Consider the following 16,836-nt stretch of genomic DNA (forward strand, 5'->3'; position numbering starts at 1 on the left):
GATATCTCGCGAGAGTTCATGAACTCTCGCGAGATCTCCTCAGTAAGGAGCTTACAGCGCGCCGGGACGGAGGACTGCACTGACAGGTAAGCGCTTGGGGGGGTCCTCGCGGGGGGTGGGTGGCGGCGGACGGCTCACATTGGGGGCCTCGCGGGGAATGGAGGGCCCCTTAGCCCAGGGGCCTCCATTCCCTTAATCCGGCCCTGACTTCAATTGTCCCCTTCGCCACAGGGGAAGGTAGGTAACCATAAGAAAGTTGCAGAGTAAGTGCCTCTAGTCGGCAACAACTAGGAGCTAGGCATTTAATTGGTGGAAGTGTGAGGAAGATAACGAGTAAATAGACTCTCAGCCAGGATCGAAATCAGCAGCCAGGGACTGCTCCGCATATCTTGACTTTGCCCTTTTGCCCCATATCTTATAGTATCTTGTCATAGCATTTTGGAATTGATACGTAAACCTTTCATGTCCCACAGCCTCGTTAACCAAGGCCACCCAGCTATCAAATTCAGGTCCCTCCTGAGCCATCCACGTTCTACCAATAATGACCTTGGCCAAGGCCAGTAGATTCCGAACATATCTGGTCTTGCTCCTCCTCCTCCAAAATCCTATCAACCCCCAGACCAAACAGACATGTCTTAGGATATTGCAGTGAAACCCCAACACCAGTATCTTGTATGTCCGACACCACCAGTGACCAAAAATTCCTGACTACAAGACAGCTCCATAACAAGTGCCAGAAGATAGCAGGGCCACCCCCACATTTCGGGCAATCGGCATCCAATCTGGCACCCATCTGGAGCAGCCTATGTGGAGAGTAGTATACCCTGTGCAGGAGATATAGCTGAATTTGTCTATAACGGATACAGGAGGTAGCTCCTCTGGCACTGTCCAACATAGAGCTCCAATTCTCATCAGTAACAGGGCCCAGATCCATCTCCCAGCTCAAGTGTGATCCCTCTGAATCGTCAGTAGTAAGAAGGGAGAGGACGTTAGCATATGGATATAGCTTTAGTGGAACCCACCTGCCGAAGAAGCAAGCAGAGGGGGCCTGATCTAAAGATAAGGGGGGTACTGCCAAACTGTGCCAGTAATGCATGCCGGAGCTGGAGGTAGGTATAAAAGAGGCAGTTCGGTATGGAGAAGTCCATCTGTAGCTGAGCAAAAGATTTAAGGGTACCATTAAGATATACCTGTTCTAAGGAGACAACCCCTGCGACTCGCCACTGGGGGAACTGCTGACATCCATCAGGGTGGAAACTTCCTGTAGATTGAGCAGGGAAGCTCTTTGCCTCACAAGATTACCAAATCTTGTGATACTTAGAGCTCCTCGGCTTGCTCTGCAGGCTGTGTCCTGTCCAAGAACCAGGAGCAGCTATCAGCTTCCTTCCCCTAACTAGAGCTGGATTAAGGCTTGGGGGCCCAGAGTATTTAAGACAGCAGGGCTCCTTTTATGTAACATGGTGATCATTTTAGGCAAATTTTAGACAAATACACAGGCATTACTGTGTGTACTACTGTTAGATGCACATAGATCTGCCTTTATGTTGTGAAGCGGAACATACCTCCCAACTGTCCTTGCAGTCGGATCAAATCCTGACTAAGTGAGACAGTCACCCAAATTCAGGACTGTCCCACCAGATTCAGGACAGTTGGAAGACTGTCCTGATCTCTCCTACCTGTCTTGTCACTTTCACCACATGTGGCAGATGGTTTCTTTAGCTCAGTCTTGATCCTGGAATGTTGGATGCCCTATTTTGAAAAAAAAAAATGGGTACATGAGATTTAGGAAACTCCAACCAGCCCCGGTGTTAAATCAATAGCACTCACATTTTATAATTAGGCCTCCCTCCATTCCCAACAATAATAATATTCACATTTAATAAGTAGACATTTTCCCTCCAATCAGCCCCAACATTAAATTAACAGTATACTCATTTAATCAAAACCTATTTTCCTCCCTCCAAACAGTTCCAGCAACAAATTAAATAGCATTTATGTTTAATAAATATAACCGTTTTCCACAACCATCCCTGGTCTTAAATAATTCATATTCACATTTAATAAATAGCCCTCCTCCCCAAAATCAGCACCATATTCAATTAATAGCCCCAAACCACCCTAGCATTAAATTAAAGGTTCCGTCACCTTACCTTAAATAATTAGCCCCACCTACACTCCACCATTAAATAGCCTACCTCCCACACTATATTAAGATCCTCCCTTCCCTCACATATTATATTAACATACTGCACCCAGACACACATACACACACTATATTAAAATACTGCGGCCACATACATACATACATACATACATACACACACACACACACACACACACACACACACACACACACACACACACACACACACACACATTCACTATAGCATCAGAACCATGGCACTCTTGTGTATAATAATCCAACCCCTCATCCCCATCTCAGAAGAATTTACAAATATAGAAAATGTAAATCTCTGAGTACCCTTCAATGGCAAAAGGATTTTAGGTGCAGTGTAGTATATTGTGTCACTGTATTGCCGATATACTGGATGAGTGACAGATTATAGCCAAGCATGTCTTGAGGCTGCACAATATTTATCACAAGGCACAGCCCACATTCAGCAGTAGTATATAGTATGTCAAGCCCTGGGACACCTGTGATAATGATATCAATAAGTCCCTCTACATGGGGTACAATCTGTACTGAGACCAAATTATATTCAAGATTTATTCATACAACATACAATACATCAGATATAAAAACCATAAAAATATCACTGAGTAGAGACATGAGACATCACTAGATGATACGTGAGGTAGTTGAACTGTCTAATACAGGAAAAAATGTATATCTCCCATCTCATAGAATATTATAGAGGGGAGCAAATTCCTGCAAAATCTATATAGTAACAACAAGAGGGATAAATCCCTGGACATGTGGAGATGTCTTCATAAGGAATAAATGATAAAGGTATATATAGAACCAGAGGATAATTTAAAATGGATGTAGTACTCAAAAAACGAATACATGCATGATTCAAAAAATAAAAAATGAAAAATAATATAATATAAATTAAAATACAAAAAATATAAAAAATTGTGCAGATAGTCACTGTTACGTTCTTATTCACACTATGCGATAATGCTTGAGAAAAATGATGATATGTCCAAATGTTTATATGCAGAGAAAAATTTCACCTATATATAGGCAACAACTGTCATCTAGAGCTCCTTAATATCAAATGTCCACTTATTGAACTGGTAGTCCATATGGTTAATAATTGAATGAGACCACATATATCAATCTTATCTCCTCCTGAACACTTCAGAGAGTGAGTAACAGTAGGGCATACCCGGCTTCAATCTACGATCTGCAGCGTAACTAGAGTGCTGATACGTGGTTCCGTCTCATCTTGTGAAATTTAGAAGGTGAAGCAAGATGGAGCTTACCCGAAATGGATCTATGATCTGGGGAGTGCGCTAAGTGCTGAGACGTTCTTCCGTCTATACGTGTAGAGGTATACGCCCCTTGGTTGCCCGGGAACCGATACTTGATGATATTTGGTCCACTCTATTGCGGCATGTGTTAAAGTGGGGGATAAAATGCTCTCCTTTGCCTTGAAAGTCTTATACTCTTCACACAGCACTGTGTTTCCAGGATACGGAGTAAATTCCTGCTGACGCGTTTCGTCCTATACAACTAGGACTTTCTCAAAGCTGGTGATCCCACACTTCTGGCTCCTATTTAAGGGATATATGGGCGTAGTTACCCTCACGGAAATTGATGTCTTAAAGTGAACTGTTCCATTATTTCTAAGACGGAGCAAGATGACATCAATTAGTGAATGTTCCAAATTGCAATTTTGTATATTTCTATAATAAGCACTATTCGATCAGACAACTCTGCCTACTTTTATGTATCAATCTATATCCTCTTTTGATGCATATAGTTGGTCCTTCTACTATGATAATTGACTATAATGCTACATACAACTACATATAGTCGCTCATAATAGATTTCGAGAAATAAGTTAGTGCATAATACAAAAAAGATGAAGCCCAGGTTAGATTTCCCCTACAGGGGCATAACCCATAGGTCTCCTACTCTTATGATTTGTATAACAGATAGGTCACTGTGCATTACCCTCATCATAATGCTATAGTGGTGCATTTGATGTATATTTCTCTAATAGACACTTTTCCATATGCACAACTCTAGTCGCTTCTGTATATCAGTCTGAGCCCTCTTTTTTTGTGTATAGAGTTGGTCGTTCTACTGTGATAGTTGGCCATATCACTACACCTAACTCCATACAATGGCCCCTAATGGATCGCAAAAATAAAATAATATAATAATACACAATATAAAACCTAGAAGATAAATACCATATTGAACACAACACGGCCCGTAGGTTTGTTACTACTGTACTACTATAGACCCATAGGTCTGTTGCTATTATAATTCTTGTAATATATCGGTCACTATGAATAAACTTCATCATGATGCTATAGTAGTACAATCATATATTGAGTAATTCCCTCTTAAAGAAAGTAACTGTTTCAATCACAGAAGTCCAATGCTTCATTTAAACCTCTCGGGGAAAGGGTCCCTAATTTAGAGATCCAAGAAGATTCGCATTGGCACAATCTCCGGAATCTGCCCCCTTTTCTTACAGTCAACAGTACATGTTCTAGACCCGTGATTTTAAGGCATTCTGGATTTTTTCTATGAACTTCCAAATAATGTCTCGACACACTATGTGTCAAGAGGCCATTGAGAATGTTACGCCTATGCTCACGGAATCTTACTTTGAGGGACCTAGTAGTCCGGCCCACGTACTGAAGGTGGCATCCACACTCCAGCATGTATACAATATATGAGGTGTCGCAGTTGACAAAATGTTCAATGGGAAATTTTTCTCCACAAGAGTTTGACCTCACCTTCATAGTTTTGTTCATAATGTGGCCACAAGTTAAACATCTTAATTTTGCACACCTGTAACACCCCTTTGGTCTGTCAGGAAGCCATGTAGCATCTTTTTCACACTTTTCTTGTTTTAACGTGCTTGGAGCTAGTATTCTCTTTAGATCTACATTTTTTCTAAAAATCACCTTGGGCATATCGTCCAAAACATTTTTTAATATATTATCTTCCTTTAGGATGTTAAAATTCCTCCTAACAGCATTGCCAATTTGTCTAGACTTGGCATTATATACAGAAATGAAGGCTGGGTTGTTTTTGTTACATTTATTTCTCTTTTTGCCTTCACCTGAGGATTCCAGTAAAAGGCTCCTATTTAGAGTGGAGGCATGAGAAACAGCTTCCTTGAGTAAGTTCTCAGGGTTCCCCCTCTTGTTAAAATTGTCTATACAATTGTCTGCCGCAATAGAGTGGACCAAATATCATCAAGTATCGGTTCCCGGGCAACCAAGGGGCGTATACCTCTACACGTATAGACGGAAGAACGTCTCAGCGCTTAGCGCACTCCCCGGATCATAGATTCATTTCGGGTAAGCTCCATCTTGCTTCACCTTCTGAATTTAACAGGATGAGACGGAACCACGTATCACCACTTTAGTTACGCTCCAGATCGTAGATTGAAGCCGGGTATGCCCTACTATTACTTACTCTCTGAAGTGTTCAGGAGGAGATAAGATCGATATATGTGGTCTCATTCAATTATTAACCATATGGACTACCAGTTCAATAAGTGGACATATGATATAAAGGAGCTCTAGATGACAGTTGTTGCCTATATATAGGTGAAATTTTTCTCTGCATATAAACATTTGGACATATCATCATTTTTCTCAAGCATTATCGCATAGTGTGAATAAGAACGTAACAGTGACTATCTGCACAATTTTTTATATTTTTTGTATTTTAATTTATATTATTTTTCATTTTTTATTTTTTGAATCATGCATGTATTCGTTTTTTGAGTACTACAACCATTTTAAATCATCCTCTGGTTCTATATATACCTTTATCATTTATTCCTTATGAAGACATCTCCACATGTCCAGGGATTTATCCCTCTTTTTGTTACTATATAGATTTTGCAGGAATTTGCTCCCCTCTATAATATTCCGTGAATTGGGAGATATACATTTTTTCCTGTATTAGACAGTTCAACTAACTCTCGTATCATCTAGTGATGTCTCATGTCTCTACTCAGTGATATTTTTATGGTTTTTATATCTGATGTATTGTATGTTGTATGAATAAATCTTGAATGTAATTTGGTCTCAGTACAGATTGTACACCGTGTAGAAGGACTTATTGTTATCATTATCACAGGTATCCCAGCGCTTGACATACTATATACATTTTTGATTCAACGGTCTGGTGAACCGTGTTTTAGCTGCAGGGTCACCTATACATTATGATCTTTTACTCTTGCAAATAGTTCTATCGACTGTTAGCGCCGGGGTGATCCCCCAGGGGATTGTTTGTTTTATTACTCAGCAGCAGTAGTTCACTTAAGGAAGCTCTTCCAACTATAAGTATGAAGAAGCCATAGACATTGAAAAGGGACAGTCAGGGAGGCATAAAAGTATGAGCAATGTTGTCCAACTCACAGCCCTCAGAGACAGACAGTCCCTGCAGCCACTGTATGCATCTTGAATAATTAGTCAATGAGACAGCAGGCAGTGGAACACAGCAGCAGGAGGCAGCGGTCCTCTCTCACGCAGCTTGTCACTCAGTGACAAGCTGTGTGAGAGAGGAGAATGCTGGGTCCCGGCGCCGGGCGGATTGGTAAGTTTTTGTGTTCTTTTTTTTATCTATGGCTGGCGCGGCAGAGGGGGCAGAGTGAGAGGGATCATGACAGCATGGCAGAGGAGGGGGACAGCGTGGCAGAGGAGGGGGACAGCGGGGCAGAGGGACTTGGGGCATCATGAGAGAGGGCAGAGGGACTGGGGGCAGCGTGAGAGAGGGCAGAGGGACTGGGGGCAGTGTGAGAGAGGGCAGAGGGACTGGAGGCAGCGTGAGAGAGGGCAGAGGGACTGGGGGCAGCATGAGAGAGGGCAGAGGGACTGGGGGCAGCCTGAGAGAAGGCAGAGGGACCGGGGGCAGCGTGAAAGAGGGCAGAGGGACTGGGGGCAGCATGAGAGAGGGCAGAGGGACTGGGGGCAGCGTGAGAGGGCAGAGGGACTGGGGGCAGGGTGAGAGGGCAGAGGGACTGGGGGCAGCGTGAGAGAGGGCAGAGGGACTGGGGCAGCATGAGAGAGGGCAGAGGGACTGGGGGCAGCGTGAGAGAGGACAGAGGGACTGGGGGCAGCGTGAGAGAAGGCAGAGGGACTGGGGGCAGCGAGAGAGAAGGCAGATGGACTGGGGGCAGCCTGAGAGAAGGCAGAGGGACTGGGGCAGCCTGAGAGAGGGCAGAGGGACTGGGGACAGCATGAGAGGGCAGAGGGACTGGGGGCAGCGTGAGAGGGCAGAGGGACTGGGGGCAGCGTAAGAGAGGGCAGAGAGACTGGGGGCAGTGTAAGAGAGGGCAGAGGGACTGGGGGCAGCGTGAGAGAGGGCAGAGGGACTTGGGCAGCGTAAGAGAGGCCAGAGGGACTGGGGGCAGTGTGAGAGAGGGCAGAGGGACTGGGGGCAGCGTGAGAGAGGGCAGAGGGACTGGGGGCAGCGTGAGAGAAGGCAGAGGGCCTGGGGGCAGCGTGAGAGAGGGGAGAGGGACTGGGGCAGCATGAGAGAGGGCAGAGGGACTGGGGGCAGCGTGAGAGGGCAGAGGGACTGGGGGCAGCAGGAGAGGGTGCAGAGGGACTGGATGCAGATGTGGGAGAGTGTCTGGATGCAGAGGGGGCAGAGTGTCTGGATGCAGAGGGGGCATTTTTGCATACCACTAAATAAGTATTTCTGTCCTGACCTAAATATTTATTACAAATTTTTGATCCAACTACTTCTAAAACAGGACTGCTCAGTAATTATTTCGGAGGGGTGCCTTGAAAAAATTATGGAGACTCTAAGGGTGCCGCGAACTGCAAAAGTTTGGAAATCACTGGTTTAAGCCATCAGAAATGACTGTTCTCATTAAAAATATCATCTTCGCTTCTTGTTGTAGTAATATCTGTTTCAAGTCTCCTCTGATTCCAAGGTTGATTTTTTAACATACCAAAAGCTGTTAAATATTTATGGTCATTGTTGTGTACTTTTAAAAAACGTCATGCTACTGTAGTTAAGGTTTTCATCTTCTTGGTATCTTGTACAGGATTCCGTATATATTGCCAAAGTGCTCCAATAGTCGATGTTTGAACGGTCTGGTTGTCATACCAATATAGCAAAATTCGCAAGGACAGGATAAGCAATAAATGACACCTGATTTGTCACAGTTGATAAAATTCTTGATACTGTGCCTTTTCCCATATTTGTCCACGAATTGATTTGTTTTGATTGTATTTTTGCATGTCTTGCATTTTCCGCAAGGATAAAAGCCAGTTAAATTTGTTCTAATTATTGACTCTTGAGTTTTCTTCTGAAAGGGACTATGCACAAATAGATCACGCAAATTTTGGGATCTTCTCCAGCTAGTTGATATTTTTTCTCCTATTATCTCCTGGAGATCTGGATCTAATTTTAGAATGTAGCTATGTTTTTGAAGAATGGACTGCCATTGGTTATTAAAAGTGCTAATAAACCTAACCGTCTCTTATTCTATTATTTGAGTGCTACAATCACCCAATAGTGTGTCAAGACACAGGACAGATTTAGTATCTGTACCTCCCATTACAAGAGTCCCGCTTGTAATCTTAAGCTTGTGTCCAATGTTGAGTATGATCTCTCTGTCATTTCTGCTATTCTAACATACTTACCTTATCGTAGAACTATATTGTAATCTTCCTACTCCTCACAAACATATTATCCGATTAGAAAGTTTGCCGTTATTTATTATTAAGTCGGACTAATATTGAGTGGTGTTTACCTCATATTGCCATAACTATTGGCATAGTTATATAGAACCAATAGAAAATTGAGAGTGTAACTTTATCCCTTCGCAATTGGCGAACAATGCCATCAATCATACTGGTGCCTAGTTAATTGGCGATAAATTCTTGATGTCACATATGGAAGCTCCACACTAATGGTATTTAATACCTTTCAAATCAGTCCCTCGTTTGCCACGACTAAGCACACATAGCGAAATGCGCGTCGGCGTTCCGCTGATTGAATGTGCTGCCTTGCTTTATCACAGGGAAAATTTTGAATTTGCCATTGCTCCATTAGACCCAAGATAGTAGGAGCACTAGTTAGGTAGTTAGCAAGACACGCTTTATTACTACTAGAGCAATACCTTGTGCTACTTCAGATTAGCCACAAGCACAGTTATACACTGTGCTATTAGCAGTAGCTATAACGCTAATAATTCCTTTTGTACAAAAACTGGTTACTCTTGATGTAGCATTACAATATTTTCATTAAATACTTGCCTTCTCCAAATCAAATGCTAATAATATTAGATACTAGGCTATTAATTCAATCAGCGGATTTTAAAACACACATTTGTTTTTATAGGTTCATGGTTTTGTTTTATTTTGCTTTCTGCATTAAATAAAAGTTACGTTTTAATATATCTCTACTCCCTCCTATATTAAGATGCAACAATAGAGTATTGTGCACCTTCAACATTCTTTTGTTTTTTCTTGCACCTGTATTTTATCCTTGTCAGTATTTACACTGTCAGGATTTTCGTGTCAGTATAATTTCCATCTGTATTTTCCCCATTGGAAATTAATACTCAACCATTCGAGATGAGGTTTGAAATATATGAAAGAGTAATATTGTCGAGGGCATTGTAGGTTAGGGTGAGTAATTTAATTTGGATTGTGGATACTCTGGGGAGCTAGTGTAAGGGTTTGGTGAAGTTGACATGGCACAGAATTTAGTATGGTTTGAAATGGGGATACATGTGTGAGGAATGCTAGATTACCGTAGTTGTACAGGAGATGATCACTGAATGCATAAGTGCATAATTAATATGTTTTGCTTGACACACAATAGATATCTCAGGGGATGTAACAGTAATGGGACCTGGTGGTAAGGAAGGGACAATGCAATACTTCTCCATGTTTCTCCAATCTCTGCACCAGCACCCACTCTGCCCTTCTGAGTATGCGCAGATGGCGACGCTTGTACTGTGAAATCCCACTTGGGCTGTCAGAAAGCAGAGCAGAGCCATTGGAGGTGGTGGAGATACATCACCAGGCCCCCCAAAAATGTTTGCAATAGGGCCCAGCGATGGTCGGTTATACTCCTGCCCACAATTTTACCTTTCCTTGCTCCCCATCTTGCCCATCCTCTGCTCTTGACACTATGGCGTTCTCTTTCCCTTTACCACTCTTTGTTTAATCTTTTTTTTTTTTCGATTGTCTCTCACCACTTCACCAAGTACAGAAAGTTTTCTATCATTCCTCTGGCTGTGTCGCTCATCCCTGAGAGAAGAAGTCCATTAATAACCCAGTATGAATCCCTAAGAGCAAAAAAGAAATTGAAATAATCAGATCTTATAACCAAGTGCTGGAACATATAGGTGAAAACATTTGAGGCAGTTCAGGACCCTAGAATTTTGACCCACAATTGCTCACATGCAATTGCTGGTCAAAGTCATGTGTGAACTGTTTGATTAAAATGTGACAGATGGTGCAATAAGGGACTGACTATACTTGCTCAGTTTCCCATGACTGTAGCAAGACATTGCTGCAATCACTTGCTTTTGGAGATAGCAACACATAAAGATGGTCCTACAGAGGAAGGATGTCACATTTCCAAAGTCATTGCATGCAATTTGGACTTACTGTTGTTCTTGGGTAGAAATCACCCATATAATCATGCAGAGTATGGCACAGTGATGAAGGAGGGGGGGCAGCATGGCACAGTGATGAAGGAGAGGGGGGAGCAGCATGGCGCAGTGATGAAGGAGAAGGGGGAGCAGCATGACACAGTGATGAAGGAGAGGGGGGAGCAGAATGGCACAGTGATGAAGGAGAGGGGGAGCAGCATGGCACAGTGATGAAGGAAAAGGGGCTGAGCAGCATGGCTCAGTGATGAAGGAGAGGGGAAGCATCGCACAGTGATGAAGGGGAAGGGGGAGCAGTATGGCACAGGGATGAAGGGTAGGGGGGAACAGCATGGCACAGTGATGAAGGAGAGGGGGAGCAGCATGGCACAGTGATGAAGGAGAGGGGGGAGCAGCATGGCACAGTGATGAAGGAGGGTGGGGAGCAGCATGGCACAGCGATGAAGGAGAGGGGGCAGCATGGCACAGTGATGAAGGAGAGGGGGCAGCATGGCACAGTGAAGAAGGGGGACAGCATGGCACAGTGATGAAGGGGAGGGAGGTGAGCAGCATGGCACAGTGATGAAGGAGAGAGGGGGCAGCATGGCACAGTGATAAAGGAGAGGGGGGCAGCATGTCACAGTGATGAAGGAGGGGGGGCATCATGACACAGCGATGAAGGAAAGGGAGGGCAGCATGGCACAGTGATAAAGGAGAGGGGGGTGAGCAGCATGGCACAGTGATAAAGAAGAGAGGGGGCAGCATGGCACAGTGATGAAGGAGAGGGGAGCAGCATGTCACAGTGATGAAGGATAGGGGGGAGCAGAATGGCACAGTGATGAAGGAGACAGGGGTGAGCAGCATGGCACAGTGATGAAGGAGAGAGGGGGCAGCATGGCACAGTGATGAAGGAGAGAGGGGGGAGCAGCATGGCACAGTGATGAAGGGGAGGGGGGAGCAGCATGGCACAGTGATGAAGGGGAGGGGCAAGCATGGCACAGTGATGAAGGAGAGGGGGGAGCAGTATGGCAAAGTGATGAAGGAGGGGGGGCAGCATGGCACAGTGATGAAGGAGAGGGGGTGCAGCATGGCACAGTGATGAAGGAGAGGGGGTGCAGCATGGCACAGTGATGAAGGAGAGGGGGTGCAGCATGGCACAGTGATGAAGGCAAGAGGGGGCAGCATGGCACAGTGATGAAGGAGAGGGGGGCAGCATGTCACAGTGATGAAGGAGAGGGGGGGCAGCATGTTACAGTGATGAAGGAGAGGGGGGTGAGCAGCATGGCACAGTGATGAAGGAGAGGGGGGGGTGAGCAGCATGGCATAGTGATGAAGGAGAGGGGAGGCAGAATGGCACAGTGAGGAAGGAGAGGGGGCAGCATGGCACAGTGATAAAGGAGAGGGGGGCAGCATGGCACAGTGATGAAGGAGAGAGGGGGGAGCAGAATGGCACAGTGATGAAGGAGAGGGGGGGTGAGCAGCATGGCATAGTGATGAAGGAGAGGGGGGCAGCATGGCACAGTGATAAAGGAGAGGGGGGCAGCAAGGCTCAGCGATGAAGGAGAGTCGGGAGCAGCAGTGCACAGTGATGAAGGAAAGTGGAGGGGGGGAGCAGCATGGCACAGTGATGAAAAAGATTTTATATATATATATATATATATATATATATATATATATATGTATACCTACATGCATGTGAGTGACAGTGTTATTTCTTTTGTTAATTACCATAAATCCTGATTATCCACTAGGCTGACTAGGCCTATGCTTCGGAGGGGGTGCAAGACATTTAGGTGTGCAAAATTCATTTATTTTAAAAAATACGAGAATAGTTGTACTCCAAGGTGAAAATAAAGTTTGAAAAATAGTAAGGTTTTAATATTGATGTATTCCAATTGTAAAGACTGAAGTCTATAAGTTATCCTTGGGCAAGCGCTTAAGGATAAGTGAGTAGGAGAGCAAGGATGGCGTCAGGAGTGACAGCCCTCTTCATCTTCACATCTTCACCCTCAGGACCACTCGTTCATGCCTCCATTCTGCTATACAGTTCTGATTTCAATGAAAACTAAATGAGTGACGATTGCCCATTTAAAAAGACAAATGGAGCTGAATTTAGACAACACAGGAGCATAAACATTGGTGGGATTTGGGGGGTGAAGGAAACTAGATGCTAAAATTAAGGATGAGTTCATATTTACAAACTGCTTACAAACCTGTCATGGACGGTGAAGGGGCCAGCTTGAACCCTTAAACAAGCCCTGCCAGTGCACAACATTATTCTACTCAGGTCCCAATCTTTATACTTCAGTGAGTATAAACAATGTCACATTAGCTCCTAGCAAGCAAAGTAATTTATCTTCCGAGTAATATATAATATATTCTGATAAAGAACACACTGTGGTTGATATTTTCAGACATTTACATGTCTTATCTTATAGAGTATTTATATGTCATTAGAATATTTTTACATAAACAATGCTGATTTTAACCCACCAGTAGTAAAACTCTCGGAATCGACCTCCTGGTACTATAATAGGATTTGGAACATAGATTTGTGAGTAACGATCTGGTTGCTCCCTTACGTCTTCATTGATCTGCAAGATAAATGCAGTAGATTAATTCATATAAGATAAACTAATAGCATTCTTATTTGTCACCATTCAACACATTATTAAAAATGTTACCTTCCTCCCCAAAGACTTCCACAGGTCATTAAGATCCATAGCCCATTTACGCAGGTCTGAATCAGCGATGTGAGACAATAATTCAGGACTGCGAGGGAGACAGACACAATTTTGATGGTTGATTTGATAGTGAAGTACAGTAATGCATTCAGGGACATGTTTGGACAGTTTTGTCCTCTATGTAATAAAGAATACCTTTTCAACAGCAGATAATTTATATTTTAAATATTTAAAACCACATTAACAGCACAACATTCAAATCAGAATCACATGGAAGTGAGATTCTCTGGTGTCCATCAGTTACCAATACTTGCTCTAGAGTGTAATATAACATAATTCATGTAGCACACATACCATACCATATCAAAATGTACTTGCTTAATGATTTTGTGATAAAGCAATCTACATGTTTCCTTGTAGCAAACATGCTTTTAGGGGCACACTTAGGTTTGTGACCACTAGAAGATCCTGTACTAACTTTAACATCTGCCTGAGCCTCGCCAGATTCTTTGTGAAACTTTAACTGGGATTGCCATAAGTAAATTGAATTTCTGTTGTGTAAAGATTAGAGATGGTCACTGACCCCCGTGTTTTGGTTTTGGATTCGGTTTTGGATCTGGATTACCGTTGTGTTTTGGTTTTGGTTTTGGTTTTGCAAAACCGCCATTGCGTGTTTTGGTTTTGGTTTTGGTTTTGTTTGGTTTTGTTTTGCTATTTTGTTGGAAAATACATGTTTTTGTGCCTAAAATAACCCAATTTAGTGCTCCAACTGTTTTAGAGATAAGTAATCTAATTGTTGAGGTAATAAATCATCCAAAAAAACTGTTTAATTCTTCGTTGGTAGGCCTTCGTTTATTCTACACACAAAACAGATTGTCTTCCTCTCCATCTATGCATATTGGCAATGCAGCCATCGTCTTTGAATCTATATTACACCCTACACTTATAGTTAAATATGTAAAGAAATGGAAAAAGACAGTTTGCTTTCTGTCTCTATAGGCCCCCTCCACTTTTTTAAAAAAACAAAAAATTCAGCCATTATAGACTGTACAATATTAATTGACATGGAGAAAGCCAGTTTGGTTTCTGTCTCTCTAGGCCCCCCTCCACTTGTATAAAATACCAAGAAATCCAGCCGTTATAGACTGTACAATATTAATTGACATGGAGAAAGCCAGTTTGGAAGTGGCATCCTCAATTTGGGTATCACCGGCTACACTCGGGCTATTAAGGCACACATCAGCAGAATGCTCACGATTAGACATCCCACTGTTGGATGGACTCTCCACAGGGATTGTTGTCATTTGTGAATCAGAGCAAATATTCTCCTGTAATGCCTCACTGTTATCTTGCAGCTCGGCTTTGACGCGTAACAGTAGTTGTGCACCAATTGTAGGCTGGGTAACTTTTTGGGATCTGCCACTAATAGCCAAAGGTGAAGGCCTCATTCTCTCTTTGCCACTGCGTGTGTAGAATGGCATGCTTGCAATTTTTTTTTTATCGTCACTTAACTTTTGCTCAGTTACACTTCTTTTTCGCTTCAATACAGTAAATTTTTTTTTGGTTTTTGTTTTTTGCACTAATTTGAAAACACTCTGTTGTTTGACATCGCCTTGGCCAGATGACGTACTGGGAACACTAACATCAGGACTGGTGACAGAACCTGGTTGCTCATTCAGATCATATGTGGACTGCTTTGAATGCATTCTGAGCGCAAACCACTGGGGAGTGCTAAAAATTATTTAGTAGATTCTGCTGACAGTTATGACTTTTGACAGCCAGAAATATTAATGCACAATTAGGGAGGACACCCCAAAAGCACTGAGGAGTGCTAAAAATTATTTAGTAGATACTGCTGACAGATATGACTTTTGACAGCCAGAAATATTAATGCACAATTAGGGAGGACACCCCAAAAGCACTGAGGAGTGCTACAAATTATTTAGTAGATACTGCTGACAGATATGACTTTTGACAGCCAGAAATATTAATGCACAATTAGGGAGGACACCCCAAAAGCACTGAGGAGTGCTACAAATTATTTAGTAGATACTGCTGACAGATATGACTTTTGACAGCCAGAAATATTAATGCACAATTAGGGAGGACACCCCAAAAGCACTGAAGAGTGCTAAAAATTATTTAGTAGATACTGCTGACAGATATGACTTTTGACAGCCAGAAATATTTATGCACAATTATGGGGGACACCCCAAAAGCGCTGGGGAGTGCCAAATATGAAGAAAAAATAATAAACCACTATCCTCCTCTCTGCACTAGCGATTTTGGTTAGAGCAATTGCAAGAACAATATTGTATTCTCTGTCCCTGCTCTAATTAGCCTATGACTACACCCTGCTCTCTCCCTCTGTCAAATGGCGATGGATTGCTGTGGAGGCGTGTATTTATAAAGTTGAAGTATCGCGAGAACCGAGCCCCGAGATCCGACGACGTCACAATGACGTTCGGCCTCGATTTGGATTCGGAATGGGCGGGAGAGTACCGAGCTGCTCAGCTCGGTACTCGGATACCCAAAGTTCGGGTGGGTTCGGTTCTCGGAGAACCGGACCCGCCCATCTCTAGTAAAGATTAACTTTTATCAAGTCTAGCCTGTCTATGGCAGATTAGTAAAAGCCCAGTTTTCGTTAGAAATATGGCACATCGAATGTATATTGGCAGTTAAAGTTATGAGTGGACACACTGGTTGCATGTTCATCACTAGAAAGGCATGGATAAGTTACTTTATTGACCTCCTTTATTATGTACTGTACGTTTAAGAATAAAATGATGCCTGATTATATATATATATATATATATATATATATATATATATATCTCAACTCCTATGTATATGCAACTAGATATATTGGTGGGACTCGCTTAGTCAATACTGGAATGAATTCTGCAGAATATTACAAAAACAAGTGAACTCAGGCATCATTTATCAGCTTGAGATTTAGGTTAAAGGTGAATTGAGAAACTTTGTTTTACTGTATACCTTTCATGCCAGTCTGGGGGATCCCACTGTGACAGTTCTATTCCAGGATGATGAAAAGAAGTGTTGACAAACTCAATTATTTTTTCCACAGCCACTATTCCCTTAGGAGGACTTAAAACCAAGCCTTTAAACTTCTTTATTATCCGGGCTGTAGAGAGAAAATGTATGAAGTTTATTATATAGATATTCCTACATTATGGCAAATGATTACATTTAAATACATCTATATAAGATATTCCACAATCTGACTGAACATTTAACATACATTATTCTATATAAATAGATGTTCTATTTAGCAAGCAAAATGAAATTGTTTTTTTTCATTAAAAAAAAAATTGCTCCTGTGTTCCTGAGTCGTCCTTTCTGTTCCTCTG

At 42.7% G+C, this 16,836-nt stretch overlaps 1 protein-coding gene across 1 annotated transcript in view; it reads right to left on the minus strand.

Moving 5' to 3' along the window:
- The window catches only part of TREH (trehalase), a 63,703-nt gene that overhangs the window by 31,825 nt on the left and 15,042 nt on the right, over positions 1-16,836 (minus strand). Inside the window, exons 3-6 of the mRNA XM_075190735.1 lie at positions 16,463-16,610; positions 13,466-13,553; positions 13,275-13,375; positions 10,383-10,475 (exon numbers count right to left, since the gene is read on the minus strand). Coding sequence (XP_075046836.1) covers positions 10,383-10,475; positions 13,275-13,375; positions 13,466-13,553; positions 16,463-16,610 — 430 coding nt within the window. The remainder of the gene's footprint in view (positions 1-10,382; positions 10,476-13,274; positions 13,376-13,465; positions 13,554-16,462; positions 16,611-16,836) is intronic.

The sequence above is a fragment of the Mixophyes fleayi genome, chromosome 11 (assembly GCF_038048845.1).
Source record: "Mixophyes fleayi isolate aMixFle1 chromosome 11, aMixFle1.hap1, whole genome shotgun sequence".
Lineage (NCBI taxonomy): Eukaryota > Metazoa > Chordata > Amphibia > Anura > Limnodynastidae > Mixophyes > Mixophyes fleayi.